Raw genomic sequence first — 22293 nt, forward strand, 5'->3', positions numbered from 1 at the left:
GATCTGGTGTTGCTGTGGTTGTGGCATAAGCTGAAGCTATGGCTACAATTCGACTCCTAGCCTGGAAACTTCCACATGCCACACATGTGGCTATAAAAACAAAACAAATCAATCAGGAGACCCAGAAAAATGTATGAAGAGGAAAATAAGATTGCCTACTGTCTCATCTCTTAGTGATGACCTCCATTAATATATAAGCAGTACATACTCATTTACTAGTTTTTAGGAGGCTGATATGAGCCTTTGTAAAGATGCATTTGGGGTAGGTATTAGATTAAACCAATAGTAGAAATATTACTGGCTCTGCATTTCAGAAGTCAGAGACAAGGTATTTGCAAACGTCTTTCTTAGTACTAAAGGTGTTTTTTTTTTTTTTTTTTTCGTCTTGTCTTTTTAGGGCCACACTCATGGCATATGGAGGTCCCCAGGCTAGGGATCAAATTGGAACTGCAGCCGCCAGCCTTCACCACAGTCACAGCAATGCCAGATCTGAGCCATATCTGTGACCTATACCACAGCTCACAGCAACGCTGGATCCTTAACCCACTGAGTGAGGCCAGGGATTGAACCCGCAACTTCATGGGTCCTAGTCAGATTCGTTTCTGCTGTGCTATGTGGGAATTCTGTTAGTACTAAAGGTATGATACTAACTTAGATTGGAATTTTATTTTGGAGCCATTATTAGGGTGAAACCGTATAAAGGCTATGCATAGCTTCTCACCTTGAATAGAAGACAGTTTTACTCATAGGAGTGTTCTGGGTATAGAATTTATGTGGTTTCCTTTCCATTTAGATTCCATTTAGAACTTTTATAATTTATATGTAACCTGAAATAGCTGCCCTTTAAAAATAGTTCTTAACTAAGTTGTGTTAAATTGTTTAATTTGTGTATTTTCATAATATACTTGCATTGGAAATTCTGTTTTTTTTTTTTTTTATTTTCCCACTGTACAGCAAGGGGATCAAGTTATCCTTACATGTATACATTACACTTACATTTTTTTCCCCACCCTTTGTTCTGTTGCAACATGAGTATCTAGACAAAGTTCTCAATGCTACTCAGCAGGATCTCCTTGTAAATCTATTCTAAGTTGTGTCTGATAAGCCCAAGCTCCTGATCCCTCCCACTCCCTCCCCCTCCCATCAGGCAGCCACAAGTCTTTTCTCCAAGTCTATGATTTTTTTTCTGTGGAGATGTTCATTTGTGCTGGATATTAGATTCCAGTTATAAGTGATATCATATGGTATTTGTCTTTGTCTTTCTGGCTCATTTCACTCAGTATGAGATTCTCTAGTTCCATCCATGTTGCTGCAAATGGCATTACGTCATTCTTTTTTATGGCTGAGTAGTATTCCATTGTGTATATATACCACATCTTCCGAATCCAATCATCAGTTGATGGACATTTGGGTTGTTTCCATGTCCTGGCTATTGTGAATAGTGCTGCAGTGAACATGCAGGTGCATGTGTCTCTTTTAAGTAGAGTTTGGACATTTTGTTTTTTAAAAACGAAGTGTACTGTATTAATGCTGTTTATCAACCTTCAGTGCTTTAGGAAGAAGAAATTCAATTTTCTTTTTATTATGTTATTTTGTTACTATATGTGATTATACAATATGTACCTCATTCTTATGTAAATAAATGGATGGAGATCAGATTACCAAGGACAGATGGCAGAAGTGCCTTGTTCTTTGAATTTAGTTTGGCTTTCTTTTTAAACTTATTTTCCCGCTTATAGATAAACAATCAGGTCTAAAGTGTTTTTACAAAAATAATAGGAATTTGCGTGACTCTTAAAATGTAACATTGTTTCTTCTGCTCAGAGTACAGGGGATTTACTTGTTCCAATGGTGCATCAAATAAATCCTTGGTATTTTGGGAAATAGGCCCTAGTGTTGTATCAGGAATGGCTCTCACTTGACAGAATTTTAATAACTGTGTGTTCTTCACTTTTGTGATCACCAGGTTCTCTTATTCAAGTACCTTCCGTTGAGAGGGGGAAACTTAGTAAAGTTCGCCTGGGTTCATTGTCTTTGAAAAAGGAAGGAGAAAGACAATGCTTCCTATTTACAAAACACTTTTTAATTTGTACAAGAAGTTCAGGAGGAAAGCTGCATCTGCTCAAGGTACTGGTTTTACATGACTATTCCATTTATATTCCATGCACTTAAGAGGCTTCAAGGTTAATTTAGTTGTGTCTTTCCCTTGCCTGCTGTCATAAAACAGATTGTCACGGTTGCAACGGTTGCATCGTGAGGTCATGTACAGTTACCAGCCTTGACATTTACTTTGTTGTCAACTGGATACAAAGTAATAGAAATTGAAGTGTGCATTGCCATAAAGAAGAGAAATTAAAATCATAACCTGGACAAAATTACTCGTTGATGCCCACTGGGCTACAAAAATCTTGTCAAGGTACTACAGTGTACTGATTTTATAATATTTGCTAAATGCTATTTTATCTTGCTTAGTACCAGGAATGAGCAAACTATGACCCATGGCTTGCTACCTCTTTTTAATAATAAAGTTTTGTTGGAACGCAGACACCCTCATTTCCTTGTATATCATCCCTGGCTGTTTTCATGGTTTTTTAAGATGGCAGATTTGAGCAGTTGCAATAGAGATCATATGACTTGCAAAACCTAAAAGATTCATTAGCTGGCCTTTTACAGAGAAAGTTTGCCTGTCTGTACCTTCTGTTAGTGCCTGAAAATATTATCCAACATCATGGCCACAGCTTTCTACTGCTTCAGCCACTTCTTGTTGGAGAGTTCTGCCCTTTGCTGAGTGAGCTGTATTTACTCTATAGAGTCCCTAAGGTGCCCTATAATCTCCCATAGACTGACTTGCTAAGTTTCATCAATATTGGCAGTGGGAGTCGGATGAGGTCGAAGAATAAGGATGTTCAGTGAGTTCAATTACTTTTATACATCTAAGTTTAATTTGGACTCAGTGAAAAATTATTTCATGATGCAAAATTGCTGTTTTCTTCTGTGGCAATTGGAATGTAAGTTTAACAAATCAGACCTTCCCAACTTGTGCAGGATTCTTAGCCTCTTAATGAAAACTTGGTTTGTTTCCAGACAGGTGGCGTTCTCTCTCTCATAGATTGTACATTGATCGAGGAGCCTGATGCAAGCGATGATGACTGTAAGTCACATTCTATCACTTTGAATTATATTAGAATTAAAAAGTCCTATGGTTTTTAATTCATTCACAGCTGAGAAGAGCTGCTTAAGGAGGCAGGAGCTAAGGGTAAATGTCCTGAGTTCATTTATATATGAGAAATTCTGTCAAACCATTTAACCTATGATCTGTGTTAAACCATTGATGGGAATTCATGTTTTGCTGAATTTGTCTCTTGATAGTGACTTTTCTGTGGCTGAGAAGGAAGAAATTGAAGTAGTGTTGGAATTCAGGAACTTATGTAAAAATTAAAAAAAAAACCCATGAAATGAGGAGAGTAGGATGCTAGCTCTGAGTAACCTATTGATGCCAGCTTCTTCATCTGCTATGAGCTTAACCAAGCCATCCTTATGCCTGAAAAGCACCATATTGCTGAAATGAGATTCTGGACTTAGAGACACATTGATTGTATTACTAGAACTACATGTAAGCAGACATCACTCATATTTTTGCATTCACATCTAACTCTCTGGTTTACGTGTGTTGAAGCCAAAGGTTCCGGGCAAGTGTTTGGACACCTGGATTTTAAAATAGTGGTGGAGCCTCCTGACGCTGCTCCTTTCACTGTAGTCTTGTTAGCACCTTCCCGCCAAGAGAAAGCTGCCTGGACAAGTGACATAAGTCAGGTAAGCAGGTGGCTTTTGCCACAGATTGGTTTTTGTTGTTTTAAATTTCACAACCTAAACTTTGGGGAAGGAGTTTTAGAGTCAGTTTATTTTTATTAAAAAAATTATATCTTGTTGCTGTGATCACTGCTCTGTAAATGGATTGGATCATTTGTGTTTGCTTAAAGTTTACCTGAAATGTAGTCATTGTGTTTTGTTTCTGGCATTTTGGTGCAAGCTGTCAAAGTAATCACTTGTGCTGAACAGTGTTAAAATTGCCCTGTTGGTAATAAATTGCCCAATGACCCCATTTGATTTTTTTGTTTCCTGCTTACTTGATACTGAGGTAGGAAAATGGTGAGGGGTACAAAAACAACTAATAAGGACTCTGGTGAGAAATCACAAATTAAGGAGTCAGATCGAAGAAGTGATACTGTCTGTAACACAAAGTCTGAAAATGAGCTTCTGTATTTTACACAGAAAAAATTAGGAACTGATTTGCTTACCTTTCATTGATTAGCCATGCCCAGTGAGGGAATTGCTGCATTTATTCAGGATTTGAAAAAATATCAAAACTAGGGATGATTGAACTTGGGGATTCCTCAATCCGATTTCCATATTAATTTTGGCTCCATTAACCAACTGAGGTACGAAAAGGGAAGCCGTGTAAGGAAAATATTAAAAGAAAGCTTAGTAATCCAAAGTTGTTAACTCAAGGAAGGTTGGGGCAAACAGGAAAGACATACACTATAGATTTCATTGCCTTCTTTTTCTGAAGAACTCATAATAATTTATATATAAGACTTGGGTATAAATATGAGCTGTATCATAGCTCTTAGATAATTAATTTTTTTCTGAGTGACTGAAAACTTAGGGGAAAATGAATGCAAAAGTAATTATTTTTATATGTTGGAGTTCCTGTCGTGGTCCAGTGGTTAACAAACCTGACTAGCATCCATGAGGGCGTGGATTCAATCCCTGGCCTCGCTCAGTGGGTTAAGGATCCGGCGTTGCCATGAGCTGTGGTGTAGGTTGCAGATGTGGCGCAGATCCTGTGTTGCTGTGGCTGTGGTATAGGCAGGCAGCTGTAGCTTCGATTCGACCCCCCTAGCCTGGGGACCTCCATATGCTGTGGGTGCGGCCCTAAAAAAACAAAAAGACAAAAAAAATTATATGTCAAAGAAATTTTACAGACTTAATTTCATTCGACTCTTGCAATACTATGCTGAAGGAAAGCAGAAATCATAGTCCCATCTCACAGGTGAGTAACTTGAGGTTGAAGGGCTAAGCATTTGTCTGAAGTTACATAACTTCATTCAGAGTCAGGACTTAAACCCAATCCAGGTCTTTTATTAGCACTCTAAATATGCTCTACCAGGAATTTTCTTTCTCCCCCCACCCACCCCCAGCCCTCCCGGGCTGTTTCGATGGTGAATAAATAGTTGAAGTGAAGGTGCTTCTTTTCTGGTTAAAAAGGGAATGAAAATATGAGATGTTATATATTTGCATAATTACATCCTTGTGGTAATTTATTCATACTTTCATTAGCTCCATGCTGTATGAATTAATACTTTAATTAGGTCTCTGTAATGCATCTTTTACCTTATGAAACTGAATCAGCCATTGATTCTATGAGTGTTAATTGAACAATCACCATGTGTTGCCAGATATTGTGTGGTTACTAGGGACATGGCAAGGAGATGGGCAGGCTAGTAGGGAAGACAACTTAATGCAACCAAATTTTGTAGGTGTTGTGAGGCCAAGATAAATAGGAGGCGTGGGCAGAATAGGAGTGTAGGCAAAGCTGTTTTTCCAGCTGCTTATAGTTTCTACCTTACAATGTAAACTGGGGCTCCTAAGATGCAGAGTTGATAAAAGTTTTTTTTAAAAAATATTTAAATTTTATTTTTATTAGAGTTGATTTACGGTGTTGTGTCAATTTCAGGCTCCAAGCGATCTTCCTTAGGGTACCCAGTGAGCCGTTGCTAAGACCCCTGGGTTGCATGAATGACTCTATGCCCAGTCCTTTAAAGGAAGGATCCAATATTTTGCCACTCAGAAGCATCAAATGAGTCTTTTTACTTAGACTACATCTGTCTCACTTTTTTCATATTTATTTATAGCATAGTTGATTTATAATGTTGATTGCAGTTAATCTTAACAATTAACAGTGTTAACTTTTGCTGTACAGCAAAGCGATCTATACACGTATGTACATTCTTTTTTTTTTTTTAAACATCCCTTTTTATTATGGCTTACCCCAGGAGTTTGGATGTAGTTCCCTCTGCTCTGCAGTAGGATCTTGTTGTCCATCCATTCTAAGTCTAATAGTTTGCACCTACTACCCCTAAACTCCCTGCCCATCCCACCTCCACTCCCTCTTGGCAACCAGAAGTCTGTTCTCTACAATCTGTGATACTTAGATTACATCTTGAGTTGAATGTACAGATTCTTTCTGTTTCTCCAAGTTGCTAGGGCTAAGATGTTCAATTGTAGTAGATTGTAAGTGCAATTGAATTGGAGAAGGAAACAACAGAGAAAACAACAATATCTTTCTGAGGTTTGAATGGTGGGTGGTGGAAGCAGAGTGCCACACTGTTGATTGAGGCCAGCCTACTGCCCAAGCAGCCTGCATCTCAACAGGGCTTTGTTCTCTGCTTAAAGCATTTTCATTTTATGAGGGAAATTATGTACTATACATACATTGATGGAATTTGTCATTCTTCCAAGTGTGCCTTTGGATATATTCATTATTAATAAAATGAACTTATGGAATGCTTGAAAATGTATTTTTTTAATATTTTATCATGTGTATGTAAAAATATGGACACAAAAAGGAACTAAAATTATCCCAGATCATTAAATAAATATGCATCAGAGTACTTTTCACAGACAACTGTATAGAATTACTTGAGGGTTTTTTAAAAATACAGATTCCTGAACCCACGTTCCAGATAACCGCCCTCCCCCCAGGTTTAAGAACCTCTACAGATCACTTTTGCACAGTTAAATTAGAGAAACTCTGCTCTGAAAATCAGATGTTTCCATCTCTAAAACCATCACAGTCCTGTCATACAGAAATAATTAAACAGTTTGGCTCTCAGTGTATATATGCATTGTTTTGCTTTTTACATTTTTCTATGTTCCTATTAAGTCTTCATATTGGGTGTCTTCTGATAATAATATATATATTACTGTGTATATACACACACACACACACACTGTGTATATGTGTGTATACACACACACACACACACACACACACACACACACGTTTTACCATGTTAACACTTTTCTAGCTCTTTCTGAATAATTAAGCATATGGGCAGTTTCCAGGTTTCAGCTTTAATGTGATGTGATGCTAAACATCTTTGTGCAGGAGTTTCTCCCCCTTTTAAGGTCCCTTGTTGGTATATCTTGCCCACAGCAGGTAAGGCTGGTACAGAGGGCATGATCACTCTCATGATTTCATGATTCATGACTCAACAGACTGCCCAAATGTGCCAAGAAACATGAAACTCCTCATTTCACGATACCATCAGCAAGGTGTCTGTGCAGCTTTTTTTCAAGTCCTGAGAATGTTGAGTTTTGTCGCATTTATCACATTTTCTGATTTAAGGAAAAGTGGTATGGCTTTCTAGTGGTTTTAATTTACATGTCTATAATTAACAGTGAGATTAAAATTTTCCAGTATTTCTGTTTCTTATCTATTTATACCAGATGGACATCTATTCGTTGGAGCTAGCTATCCTTATAGACTAGGGAAATACATTTTTTTCCAATCCAAATTATGAATGTGGTCTCCATTATTTTCTCCTTTCATTTTTGTCACTCTTTGTTTTGAAAAATTTTATTTTTTTTCTGGCTTGATGCCACCTTGCTAAACTGTTGTACCATGTTATACTAATCACATGTAGGTCTTATTTGAGATAATGAAGTGGTTCCTGAATATTGACATAATCCTAGTTTCCCATAAAGAGCTATACAAAAATTAAGACTTTTTACTTTGTCAGATCTCTCTTTTTGAAGCTATAATTTTTAGAAGTAACAATTGCTTGAATGATTAATTATACTTTTAGCTCCACCAGCAAGGTCATAATTAACTGTTGGTGCCTCCAACAAAATGTGCAAGTGGTTAATGGTCTTGACCAATAATTCTTCCCTTTTCATCTATTTATAGGGAAAAATCTGAGGCCGAAGATTTGACCATTCATTTCAGTATAGTGCAGTCGTTTGTGCATATCTTACTGTCATACATAATGGTGTATTAAACAGATTTTTCTATAATTATGGGTATTAACTAAAATGCAGAATTAAAATTCACCTCTGAGCCTCTTGGTTTGGGCAGATGTGTCAAAATATAGACCTTGTATAGACAAATTTGTAGCACATGGTCATGCTTCTTCCCTTAAAATAGCCTCTCTGCAATCAACAGGGAATTTTTTACTTTAATATAACAAGGTGAATTAAAAGAGAAAAATTGAATTTACTTTTCTTCCCACTACTTTGAAGTGTCAAGAAGCTCAAAAATATGGTGACACAGTAGACCACTGACTTTTTTTTAATTGTTGTTATTTTTTTAATAGTTATTTCCTCAATACAGTTTTTTTCTATTGTACAGCATGGGGACCCAGTGCACACATTCTGTTTTTGCACATTATCATGCTCTATCATAAGTGACTAGACATAGTTGCCAGTGCTACACAGCAGGATCTCATTGCTAATCCATTCTAAAGGCAATAGTTTATATCTATTAACCCCAAGCTCCCCAAGCAACCCACTCCCGCCCCATCCCCTTGGCAACCGCAAGCCTATTCTGCAAGTCCTTGATTTTCTTTTCTGTGGAAAGATTCATTTGTGCCTTATGTTAGATTCCAGATATAAGTGATATCATATGGTATTTGTCTTTCTCTTTCTGACTTCATTCAGGATCAGAGTCTCTAGTTCTGTCCATGTTGCTGTAAATGGCATTATTTCGTTCTTTTTTATGGCTGAGTAGTATCCCATTGTGTATATATACCACATCTTCCTAATCCAGTCTATTTTACCACTGACTTTTGATCAGATATTGCCTTAAGCAAGACTCACCAAAAATACTCCTGCTTGAACAAACCATTCTTTTTTATTAATTAATTTATTTTTATTACTCAATGAACTTACTACATTTATAGTTGTACAATGATCATCACAATCCAATTTTATAGGAACAGGCCATTCTTAACCCTTCTTCAAGGACCTAGCATCAAATTACCTGGGCTTTTGTGAATTTACATATTATCAGGCCCCACCCTAGTCATAGTTATCACAAACTGAACTAGAATAGCTATGATCTAGGAATCTGCTTCTGTTATCCAATTAAGATTGACAGTAATTTGCATAAATTCAGTGGGTCCTTAAAGGTATATGACACCCTGGTTATTTGCATGCCTTTCTTCTTAAAATGAGTGAACTGTATTTATTTTCCCAGGGCTCAATCTCTTCTCCCCAACACAACCAAGATACATGCTTATATGATCATGAATATATACCATGGCTTCTAATATATTCATACACACATTCCTAAATACAAATTCTGTTGTAGTTTAACTTTTTTTTTCTGGATGAGAACACTTTCTTCAGTGCAGCATTACTGAAAATGCCAAATGGAAGTGAAATAAAAGCAGAATACTTTGATTGAAGTAGAATTGGTGGACTCTGAGCCTGCAGGAGTCCTATTTGTTCATGCCTGTGTCGTTACAGCAGCTTGTCTTTGGAGCCTCTAAAAAAGAAGATGTTCATTTCAAAACCACTCTTCTATCATAAATATACCATAATATGTTTTATACATTTAACACATGTATTATATATATATAAATAATTTTAAAATATATATATATACGTATATTTATCCCAAAGATAGGTTAAACATTGTGTGTCAGTTTTCAAAGACTGTTTTGTACAGATAAATATGACTTTTATTTCTTGGTATTTTGATATAAGATTCAGATTTCATATATATTTTCTTCTCCTGAAACTTGATGGTACATGAAAATTTCTTTTTCTTCCCATTGAAAATAATTTTCATGCTTAACACAGTGAATCAGAAAGATTTATGAATGAGATCTGACATTGGATAATGAGATGTTCAGAAGTGGTCACATAAATCTTCTCTTTTGGATCTAAAACATTTATCTCAAGTTCTAATCCTGACATGGTGAAGGCTGCTCCAATTTAGATCCCCTTTAGTTATAAAACCAGAGGTCTTTAATACATAAAACCAGTATAATAAAGAAATTGAATACATTGGTGATACTTACAGATATAAAGGGAAATCTCTAGCTGGCAGAAATAACAAGGGAACTTGAAGTCAGGGCAGACAGCATGTAAACTGAAGACTGAGGAACTTGGGAATGATTTTATATTGGTTGTTGGTCCCATGCCCAAGAGATATTAACAAAAGGGGTGAGAGGTAACCTTGGGGCCTCTTAAAGGAATTGAGATCCCTGTTTAAAGCCTGAGCATTGAAAGGCTGTCCCCTCTATGAAATAAGAACTCAAAAAAACTAATTAGGCCAGGAGCGACATAAGGAAGTTTGTCTTTGTCTTGAGTTCTGTATTTTTAAAACTCTCCTTTAGAAAAAAAACAAATGTGTTTCTGGCCTATGGATTTGAAATTCAGATTTAGGTTATTCACATGGTGCAAAAATTCCAAACTGAGAAATTAATGCAAAAACAATTTTTGGACTGTTGCTCTCTCAAGAATGCTTGGTAGAGGCAAACCTGAAGTCAGTGCATTAGCAGCACTTCAGCAATGCAGGGCTTATGACAATGTGCTCAAAATCAAAAATTACACATCTTGTGACTAAATGATCTGTCCCAAGCAAGAGTTGAAGGACCCAGTGAGCAGTTTAATCAGCACTGCTGGAACTTGAGATAATAGAGTGATAACTTAGAAAAGACTATACGAAAGTGTGTTTAAAGTATAATAAAGCTATGGAAAAGAATATACATATATGTATAACAAAGTCACCTTGCTGTACAGTAGAAATTAACACAACATTTTAAATCAACTATACTTCAATAAAATAAATTATTGCAAAAACAAAGCTATGAAAGGAAGGAACAGAAGATGGGAGGGAAGGAAGAGGAAGGAAAGAAAAGAATAGATCACTGTGTAAAAAGGACCAGGCTGATCTGTCAGTGAACCAAATAGAAAATCTGTATGTCTAACTGAATCACTTTGTTGTATAGCAGAAATTATCACAACATTATAAATCAACCATATTTCAATAAGACTTTAAAAAATGAAAACAATCTAAACATGGAACCCATGTCCCAAGTCATCCTAAAGCTGTTGTCTGTGTAACTATGCTATTGCTTAGAATGTTAAATGAAACTGAAGGAACGCTGTTCATGTCCCACAAGTCTCACCACACAGCGTCTCTGCCCTCCCACTTCCTGTGCTGGTGACCCAGGTGGCATCCTCATTCTGCTCAGAAACATTGAGAGTGAAAAGTCTAAGGAATAGCTAGAAAGGTCATGGGATGAAGCTTCTCTTATCCCCTCCTTCCTCTTCCTGTCTCTGTGCACCATCTGTCCTCATACAGCTTTTTTCCCCATGCTCCCCAAACCCCATACTCATAGTTTCATAAGAATAGGGAGAATGCTAATCCAGTTCCCACTGGAATTAGGAAAGTGAATTTACAGTGGCTTGCCTTATTCATCTTTGAAGCTTTTTCGTGTATTCTTTCTCTGCTCCCTGTCCTCATCTCCCAGCATTTAGCCCAGTATTTGTCACGTAGTAAGTACTTAATAAACACAGACCTGAGACCCTCATTTAATCAAATCCCTAATGCCATATAATCAGTGCATCTTCTTGGTGCCTTTGAGAATCCAAAAGGTAGATTAGTTTGGGTTAGGATCTGTGTCATTCAAAAGACATTTGTTCATGCTTTACTACTTTTAAATATATTTGCATTTTCCATTGCATTTTCTTTTTTTCTTCTTTTATGTAATTATTTTTATTTTTTTCCAGTTTTAGCTGGTTTGCAGTCTTCTGTCGACTTTCTACAGTAGCTACTGCATTTTCTAATTAAAAACTGCCTATTAGTGATAGTCATCTTTGAATTTTTTTTTTAACCCTGCTTTTTTCTCTTGGTTTTCTTCAGTAACTTGATTTATATTTTTTCTTCAAAATATTTATCTCCATCTCTTCCTTTTCATTCCCAGCGTCTGTCTCTGAGGAGGCATGAATCATTTCATTTATGACTCAGAATCTCATTCTGATGGTCTCTTCATTCATTCCTCCCTCTTTTCAGTGAATTATCTCCATGAAGCCAGCTGTAGATCTTTTAACATAAACAGGCCACTTAGAAACCTGTAGTGACTTCCCATCTGCCTCTGGACAAAACCCAGATTCGAGACTGCTGACTACAGCTGACTCCATCATAAACGCACACACCAGCCAGCCTCATCTCTTCGTTCTCCAATGTGTGTTCGCACTTAGCAGTGGAGTTGATGGTATCTTTTTGCATCTGGCCCTGCCTGAGAGCTCTCCCTTAGAGGTCCTGTGGCTGTTTTCAGGTTCAAGAGGATACCTCACCAGTGAGTAGCTTGGCTCACTTGTAGAAACACTGATTTTTTACAACTGGATACTAATTTAGGATATTGCAGTTTCAAGACTTTTGGAAGAATACCATGTTCAACTTCTGTGGCTCAAAACTGACACATACTAGAATAGGAGAGGCAGCATGTCTTTGGCCTATACAAGAGCAGCCCAGGAGTTCCCTGGTGGTTCGGCAGATTAAAGATGCAGCTTTGCGACTGCTGTAGCTCAGGGTACTGCTGTGGTACACATTTGATTCCCGGCCTAAGAACTTCCACATGGGTGTGGCTAAAAAAAAAAAAAAAAAAAAATGAGCAGCCCATACACATGCTTTTCTGAAGTGTATGAAATCTGTGCTTGGAACCAGACCAGCTATGGCAGGATCCTATTCTTTGGGGCCCACCACAAAGTGGTTAATTTGGAATTATAGCCTTCAACCAGTGTTGAGGAAGTTGATAAGAAATGATTTGGTAAAACCTGTAATTACTGTTTTTTACCAGTTTCTCTAGCAGTTTCTATTGGCAACATGTTGCTTTGCTGAGGATATGTGTATGTCATGCTGTTCATGACATTATTCAATGCTTTCTTTATGAGAACCCAAGAGATGATTTTCCTCTGGATGCAGGTTAAGATAACATGGATTTTGTAGCTGACTTTCTGGCCCCCTTTAAGTTGGCTGCTCCATAGCTCAGCTAATTTTGAGGACCCTGTATAGCAAGTGTTTGGGACTTCTCAATATAATGTATGTGTGGTGGTTTGATCCCAGGCTTCATCTTATTATTTTCCATTCTTTATCCAACTCCTCTCTGATTTTTGTACTTATCTTGACTTTTTCTTACCATAGGTATTTTTATAATCCACTTGTGTGAATAAGATATTCTATAAACTCACATGTAAGCACATATCATCTAATTTATAGCTGGATAACCATAATTAGTCATATAAAAAGAAAACTCCAAATTCCAGATGCTTATGGAAATGAATTGAAGGGGAACTTGAAAATATTCCACTTTCTTCCCACGAGTTGAGATCCTCTGTACTTGGTCATTGAAATAATGGTGTAAGACCTAAGGAAACAAATTTTTTAGGGAAAAGCAGGTGTGAAAATAGCTGATATGCTAAGTAGAATGAATAGTCAGGGAATGTCATTGATCCAAAGTTTCTTATATGGCATATTCACTCTTTTGTTAGACACTGGGGTTTAGGAATACACCCTGGGTTCAGGGCTATGTGAAATCACTTGGCAATGAGCTTCTTCACACCACTTAATTGCAGTCGTAAAGTACTACACGGTATCCTAATAACTAAAAGTAATTTATGATTTCAAAAATTGTTTCAATCTTTTTTTTTCATTTTCTGCTTTGTTTAAAGGAAATATATGTAATTCAAAATAAATCCTTCTCCAACCCAAAGTAATTGCAAAGGGAAATTTTAAATTGATAAGGCATGGATATAAATAAAGAAGGCAGAGGAAATGAGCCCTTTAGGAAAAATTAGAAAATTAGCAAATTCCTGAGTTGTCCTCTTAGAAGGAAAATAGAAGATGAACAGGGCTGGATGTATGCCAGAAATTGGAGAAATTATATATATCCTCACCTAAGCAACATGTTGCCAATAGAAACTGCTAGAGAAACTGGTAAAATTGGGGAATTTATTGGCCAAAAAGCCTACTGAGAAGCAGGTACAGAGCTTCCTTGTGAGAGAGGTGGTGCATTCCATCCAAGGAAGCCACCATTTTAAAAAATTAATTAATTTATTTTTCCGCTGTACAGCGTGGGGGCCAAGATACACTTACATGTATACATTTTTTTTCCACTCTTCGTTCTGTTACAATATAAGTATCTAGACATAGTTCTCAATGCTATTCAGCAGGATCTCCTTGTAAATCCATTCCAAGTTGTATCTGATAACACCAAGCTCCTGATCCCTCCCACTACCTCCCTCTCCCCCCGGGTGGCCACATGTCTATTCTCCATGTCCATGATTTTCTTTTCAGTGGAAAGGTTCATTTGTGCTATATATTAGATTCCAGTTGTAAGTGAAATCATATGGCATTTGTCTTTCTCTTTCTGACTTATTTCGCTCAGTATGAGAGACTCTAGTTCCACCCATGTTGCTATAAATGGCATTACGTCGTTCTTTTTATGGCTGAGTAGTATTCCATTGTGTATATATACCACATCTTCTGAATCCAATCATCTGTTGATGGACATTTGGGTTGTTTCCATGTCCTGGCTATTGTGAATAGTGCTGCAATGAACATGCGGGTGCATGTGTCTCTTTTAAGTAGAGTTTTGTCCGGATAGATGCCCAAGAGTGGGATTGTGGGGTCATATGGGAGTTCTATGTATAGATTTCTGAGTTATCTCCAAACTGTTCTCCATAGTGGCTGTACCAGTTTACATTCCCACCAACAGTGCAGGAGGGTTCCCTTTTCTCCACAACCCCTCCAGCACTTGTTATTTGTGGATTTATTAATGATGGCCATTCTGGCTGGTGTGAGGTGGTATTTCATGGTAGTTTTGATTTGCATATCTCTTAAAATCAACGATGTTGAGCATTTTTTCATGTGTTTGCTGGCCATCTGTATATCCTCCTTGGAGAAATGTCTATTCAGGTCTTTTGCCCATTTTTCAATTGGTTGATTGGTTTTTTTGCTGTTGGGTTGTATAAGTTGCTTATATATTCTAGAGATTAAGCCCTTGTCTGTTGCATTATTTGAAACTATTTTCTCCCATTCTGAAAGTTGTCTTTTTGTTTTCTTTTTGGTTTCCTTTGCTGTGCAAAAGCTTTTCAGTTTGATTAGGCCCCATTGGTTTATATTTGCTCTTATTTCTGTTGCCTTGGGAGACTGCCCTGAGAAAATATTCATGAGGTTGATGTCAGAGAGTGTTTTGCCTATGTTCTCTTCTAGGAGTTTGATGGTATCTTGTCTTATATTTAAGTCTTTCAGCCATTTTGTGTTAATTTTTGTGCATGGTGTGAGGTTGTGTTCTAATTTCATTGCATTGCATGCAGCTGTCCAGGTTTCCCAGCAATGCTTTCTGAATAGACTTTCTTTTTCCCATTTGATGTTCTTGCCTCCCTTGTCAAAGATTAATTGACCATAGGTGTCAGGGTTTATTTCTGGGTTCTCTATTCTGTTCCATTGGTCTGTCTATCTGTTTTTTTTTTTTTTTTTTTTTTTTTTGTCTTTTGTTGTTGTTGCTGCTGTTGTTGCTATTTCTTGGGCCGCTCCCGTGGCATATGGAGGTTCCCAGGCTAGGGGTCGAATTGGAGCTGTAGCCACCGGCCTACGCCAGAGCCACAGCAACGGCGGGATCCGAGCCGCGTCTGCAACCTACACCACAGCTCACGGCAACGCCGGATCGTTAACCCACTGAGCAAGTGCAGGGACCGAACCCGCAACCTCATGGTTCCTAGTCAGATTCGTTAACCACTGCGCCACGACGGGAACTCCTGTCTATCTGTTTTGATACCAGTACCACACTGTTTTGATGACTGTGGCTTTGTAATATTGCCTGAAGTTTGGGAGAGTTATGCCTAAAGTTTGGGAGAGTTATGCCCCCTGCTTGGTTTTTGTTTCTCAGAATTGCTTTGGCAATTCTGGGTCTTTTGTGGTTCCATATAAATGTTTGGATTGTTTGTTCTAGTTCTGTGAAAAATGTCCTGGGTAATTTGATGGGGGTTGCATTGAATCTGTAGATTGCTTTGGGTAGTATGGCCATTTTTCCAATATTGATTTTTTAAATCCATGAACATGGAATGTCTTTCCATTTCTTTACATCTTCTTTAATTTCTTTGATTAAAGTTTTATAGTTCTCGGCATATAGGTCCTTTACCTCCTTGGTCAGGTGTTTTCTCAGGTATTTGATTTTTTGAGGTGCAATTTTAAAAAGTGTTATATTTTTGTATTCCTTTTCTAATATTTCATTGTTGATATTTAGAAATGTGACTGATTTCTGAATGTTAATCTTATATCCTGCTACTTTGCTGAATTTATTAATCGGTTCAAGTAGTTTTGGGGTTGAGTCCTTAGGGTTTTCTATGTATCGTATCATGTCATCTGCATAACAGTGACAGTTTTATCTCTTCTCTTCCTATTTGGATGCCTTTTATTTCTTTTGTTTGTCTAATTGCTGTGGCTAGGACTTCTGAAACTATGTTGAAGAGCAGTGGTGAAAGTGGGCATCCCTGTCTTGTTCCGGATTTGAATGAGAAGGCTTTCAGTTTTTCCCCATTGAGTATTATATTTGCTGTGGGTTTGTCATAAATGGCTTTGATTATGTTCAGGAATGTTCCCTCTATACCCACTTTGGAAGCCACCATTTCTACTCTGCCTGCAGCCTACCAACCACTAGGGCAGAGAATGAATATAGCAGAGTCAGTCAATGAAGGTGTAAACTTCTCTAGTAATGCTAATTCTCTAGTGATTGCTAGAGAACTGTGCCGTTGTGACATTGTGCTCAGAATCCTTGGGGAACACCTACCAGGAAAATGTAGCCCTTATATCCATCCTCAGGAATTTTCCAGCTGCACAGTTTTGGTATTTGGATATTGAATCTGTTCATCAATGTGTAATGTTCGGTGTGTGTGTGTGTGTGTGTGTGTGTGCGCGCGCGCGCACACGCGCCTGTGTGCACAGATGTGAAACTAAATTGTTTTTGCAGCTCTAAATAATTCTGGGATGATATATTCTGCCTAGGTTTTCATGTGAGTTGTAATTGTCTGTTTTTTAATTTCACAGTGTGTGGACAACATACGGTGTAATGGTCTAATGACCATAGTGTTTGAAGAAAATTCCAAAGTCACTGTGCCACATATGATTAAGTAAGTGTGGTAATCCTTTCTCTTACGTTTTAAGCAAGATCAGATTGGTCGAGAATGTAAAACCCTGCATAAAATATTGCTTCGGTAGCATTTGGCTTCATACTGTGAAGATGGTTGACAGTAATGTGACAGTTCATGATATGACATTATAAATAATAAGACTATCCAAATGGTTATTCAGATGCATAGTTTATTGACTCACAGCATCGAAAAATAGTTTTTATGCTGCTACAAATGACAAAAGCCTATCCAAAATTTCAAGGTCAATATAAAAAGTTAGGATAGCCAGATGTATCAGAGGGTGAACCAAAGTTGGGCAGATTGTTTAGCTGTCTTCTCAGTGGGTATAAATCATATTAGTCTGATTTGGTTGTAGAGATACATTCAGGTTTTGAAGACTCAAAATGGATTAACTGGATTTTCTGTGGTTCCATCTACCCACAGCCTATACGTGTGTTTATCCCAGAGGCTATTGCCCAAGGCTGCCATCCTACCCTCTATGTGTTTTCTTACCAAAACTAACTTACAATTTAATGTGATCATTAAGGAAACCATAGTTTTATTTCATTTTTTGTCTTTTTAGGGCTGCACACACGGCATATGGAGGTTCCCAGGCTAGGGGTCAAAGCGGAGCTGTAGCTGCTGGCCTACGCCACAGCCACAGCCATGCCAATTCTGAGCCGCATCTGTGACCTACACCACAGCTCACAGCAACACTGGATCCTGAACTCACTGAGCGAGTCAGATTTGTTTCTGCTGAGCCATGATGGAAACTCCAGGAAACTATAGTTTTAAAATGAGACATTAGATCAATAACTGTGTGCCACTGCTCTCTATATGAATGTTTTTCTGTCTCCAAATTCAAAAATTGTTTTGGGAGGAATTTGAAGCTGACCTAATTGTTCCCTACTCTCATTTCTTTCGGTTATTTGCAGTGTAAGTTCTAAGATTAAAATGTATTTTTTAAAGCAGCCCTATTATATCTTTCCAAAAAAGTTACATGAAGCTAAGAAAATGTTTGTCTCTGTCTTCCATGGCTTTTTGTGTGGATTTTGTTAGGCCTGAGCTGCTTAAGAAAAAAAAAATTAACGTTTTTCTTCTGACAGGTATTAATTATAATTAGCACTATCACAATGGTACCAACTTTAAAACTTATTAATTATTGTATCAGATGAAGGCCGAGTACATTACTCTAGTGCCAGAATTACTGCAGAAAAAATATAAAAGAATACCATTTTAAATTACTAGTCAAATTTTAAAATACTTTGGGTAGGGTCATTTTAAAACTCTCAAGCAAAGATTCCTTTTGCATTGAGTTTTTTAGGTTGTTATTTTAGTATAATCTTAAAAAAACAGATTAAAACATATGATACTAAAATTAAAACCAAGTATGGAATATTAAATTAAAAGGTTTAAATTATGACATAATTTTTAAATTCACACCACTGGGTTAGTCTTATTAGTTTTCTACCATAGTATTCTTATTGTAATAGTCACGGAGTAATATACATTATTTTAATTCATTTTGAAAAGTACTTTCTTGAAGGTTAAACAGCCATTAAAGTCTGGTGTGCTTCAGAATGAGAATATGTCAGTTAGAATTTGCAGCCAAGTTATAAGCAACTAAACTATAGGGCAGCTGCACACCCGCTATACATACATTTTGTTCACTTTAATACAGATGAGGTGTTCTCCTCGTGGCTCAGGGGAAACAAATCTGACTAGCATCCATGAGGACCTAGGTTCGAACCCTGGCCTTGGCTAGTGGATTAAGGATCTAGTGTTGCTGTGAGCTGTGGTGTAGGCCACACAGACGAGGCTTGGATCCCATGTTGCTATGGCCATGGTGTAGGCTGGCAGTTGCAGCTCTGATTCGAACCCCTGGCCTGGGACTCGCCATATGCCATGGGTGCGGCCCTAAAAAGACACACCCACAAAAAATTAATATAGGTGAAAACTAGTTTTGTGCCTGACTCATTTATGGCTAGCACCTGAACGCATCTTCTGGCCTCTGTGATGGCCTTTTGACTGATGTCCATGTCCAATCTCATTTGTTTAACTACGTCTTGTATAGACAGGACTTTCCAAGTTTTGGGTGCACCAAGGGGACACTGTAATAAGTTGGGACCACTCTCCTATGTGAATAGAAACCCCTATATTGGACTGTAAGGATTTCCTATTGGGGTCACACATGTTTTGATGCCCACCTATACTATACTAGATGTATTCCCAAGGAAGAGTTTTGTGTATTTCATACCTTTTTTCCTTTTCTTTTTCCCTGTGACATTGAGCTTGCCTCTCCTCAGAAAAAAAGAGGATGATTTTTGCAGTCTCCCTCCCTTCTGTTGGTTTTCACCATGGCCCTATTCTGCCCTAGATTCTGCATTCTTACCTCCTACGCCTTTCTCCGCCTACATGAGATTAAAAAAAAAAAAAAAAAAAAAAGGAAAAAGATGTTTTGCAGAGTTAAAAGAAAAAATTATCCTCCCTTAATTGTGTCTTGTTATTGACATGGCATTATGTTTCAGGCACTCACTTCCTTTTAATTTTATGATGATTTTTATTTTTTCCATTATAACTGGTTTATAGTGTTCTGTCAATTTTCTACTGTACAGCAAGGTGACCCAGTTTCACATACATGTATACATTCTTTTTTCTCACATGATCATGCTCCATCATAAGTGGCTAGATATAGTTCCCTATAGATCTTACTCAGCAGGATCTCATTGCTCATCCATTCCAAAGGCAGTGCTTTGCATCTATTAACCCCAAGTTCCCAATCCATCCCACTCCTTCCCCCTCCCCCTTGGCAACCACAAGTCTGTTCTCCAAGTCCATGATTTTCTTTCCTGTGGAAAGGTGCATTTGGGCCATATATTAGATTCCAGATGTAAGTGGTATCATATGGTGTTTGTTTTTCTCTTTCTGACTTGGTATAAGTTCTAGTCCCATCCATATTGCTGCAAATAGCATTCTTTTGTTCTTTTTTATGGCTGAGTAGTATTCCATTGTGTATATATACCACATCTTCTTTGTTGATGGACATTTAGATTGTTTCCAATGTCTTGGCTATTGTGAATAGTGCTGCAGTGAACATACAGGTGCATGTGTCTTTTTCAAGGAAAGTTTTGTCCAGATATATGCCCAAGAGTGGGATTTCACTTCCTTTTAAAACTTACTAATTATAGAAGTTCTTATTGTGGCTCATTGGTTTACGAACCCGACTAGTATCCATGAGGATGCAGGTTCAATCCCTGGCCTTGCTCAGTGAGTTAAGGATCTGACATTGCTGTGAGTTGTGGTATAGGTTACAGATGTGGCTTTGGTCCTGTGTTGCTGTGGCTTTGGTGTAGGCTGGCAGCAGCAGCTCTGATTTAACCCCTAGCCTGAGAACTTCCATATGCCGCAGGTGTGGCCCTAAAAAGCAAAAAAACAAAACAAAACCAAAAAACTTACTAATTACAATAGGTGATTTGGGTTTGATGTCTCAAGATTGTTTTAAGTGTCTACCAAAGAGAAGTTGTTATTATCATAGGAAGCTTAGAGGGTCTCTTAGGAAATAATGTAAGCTCTCGTTCAGTGTAATAAAAGAAAATTAAGTAATTTCTTAATATTTAATTTCTTTACTTAAAATGAAAATGTAATTATAACTTTGAAGGACAGTAATTTAATTAGTCAGTTTTAATTTCATATTGGTGGCAATATGTTTTTTCCTCCTAGTGTTTGAAGTAATTATAGTCAAAGATGCAAAGCTCCAAACTAAATTAGAATTCAAAATCATGACATTTATTAGGTGAATATATCCTTTTAAGTGATATATTTTACGTATATTGGCGAAGGCTTGTTTTCTTTTAATTTTTAATGATTTTTATTTTTTCCATTATAGTCAATTTACAGTATTCTGTCAATTTCTACTGTACAGCAAAGTGACCCAGTCATACACACACACATATATATTCTTTTTCTCACATTATCCTCCATCATGTTCCATCACAAGTGACTAGATATAGTTCCCTGTGCTATACAGCAGGATCTCATTGCTTATCCACTCCAAAAGCAATAGTTTGCATCTATTAACCCCAAATTCCCAGTCCATCCCACTCCCTCCCCCTTCACAAACACAAGTCTGTTCTCCAAGTCCATGATTTTCTTTTCTGTGAAAAGATTCATTTGTGACATATTAGATTCCAGATATAAGTGATATCATATGGTATTTGTCTTTCTTTTTCTGGCTTATTTCACTTAGTATGAGAGTCACTAGATCCATCCATGTAGCTGCAAATGGCATTATTTGGTTCTTTTTTATGGCTGAATAATATTCCGTTGTGTATATATAGCACATCTTAATTCATTCACCCATCAATGGATGTTTAGGTTGTTTCCAATGTCTTGGCTATTGTAAATAGTGCTACAATGAACATGTGGGTGCATGTGTCTTTTTCAAGGAAAGTTTTGTCTGGATATATGCCCAAGACTGGGATTGCTGGGTCATATGGTGGGTGGTTCTATATTTAGTTTTCTGAGGTACCTCCATACTGTTCTCCGTAGTGGTTGTACCAGCTTACCTTCCCACCAATAGTGCAGGTGAGTTCCCTTTTCTCCACACCCCCTCCAGCATTTGTTATTTGTGGACTTATTAATGATGGCCATTCTGAATGGTGTGAGGTGGTATCTCATAGTAGTTTTGATTTGCATTTCTCTAATGATCAGGAATGTTGAGCATTTTTTCATGTGCTTGTTGGTCATCTGTGTATCTTTGGAGAAATGTCTTTTGCCCATTTTTCAATTGTGTTGTTGGCTTTTTTGCTGTTGAGTTGTATAAGTTGTTTGTATATTTTACAGATTAAGCTCTTGTCAGTTGCATTGTTTGAAACTATTTTCTCCCATTGTTTTCTTTTAATAATAGTTGTCCTCAATTTCCTTAGAAAATAGAGATTTGGGGTGGGAAAATGGTGGGAGAAAATGCTCTTTCCTTGATTAGCCATCCCCTAGACAGACTGATTTATAAAAATTTCTAAGGGAGATGAGAAAAATTAAGAAAAGTAAAGTTGGTTGAGGGTCACATATTAAGTGGAAAAAAGAGCCAGG

At 37.4% G+C, this 22293-nt stretch overlaps 1 protein-coding gene across 5 annotated transcripts in view; it reads left to right on the top strand.

Annotated features, from left to right (window-relative positions):
- RASGRF2 (Ras protein specific guanine nucleotide releasing factor 2) overlaps positions 1 to 22293 on the top strand; it is a 268156-nt gene that overhangs the window by 131913 nt on the left and 113950 nt on the right. For all 5 annotated transcript variants that reach the window (XM_021084499.1, XM_021084503.1, XM_021084500.1 and 2 more), the window contains exons 10-13: positions 1967 to 2127; positions 3085 to 3151; positions 3677 to 3813; positions 17123 to 17205. In XM_021084499.1, the coding sequence (XP_020940158.1) occupies positions 1967 to 2127; positions 3085 to 3151; positions 3677 to 3813; positions 17123 to 17205 (448 nt within the window). The remainder of the gene's footprint in view (positions 1 to 1966; positions 2128 to 3084; positions 3152 to 3676; positions 3814 to 17122; positions 17206 to 22293) is intronic.

Source organism: Sus scrofa, chromosome 2, assembly GCF_000003025.6.
Source record: "Sus scrofa isolate TJ Tabasco breed Duroc chromosome 2, Sscrofa11.1, whole genome shotgun sequence".
NCBI lineage: Eukaryota > Metazoa > Chordata > Mammalia > Artiodactyla > Suidae > Sus > Sus scrofa.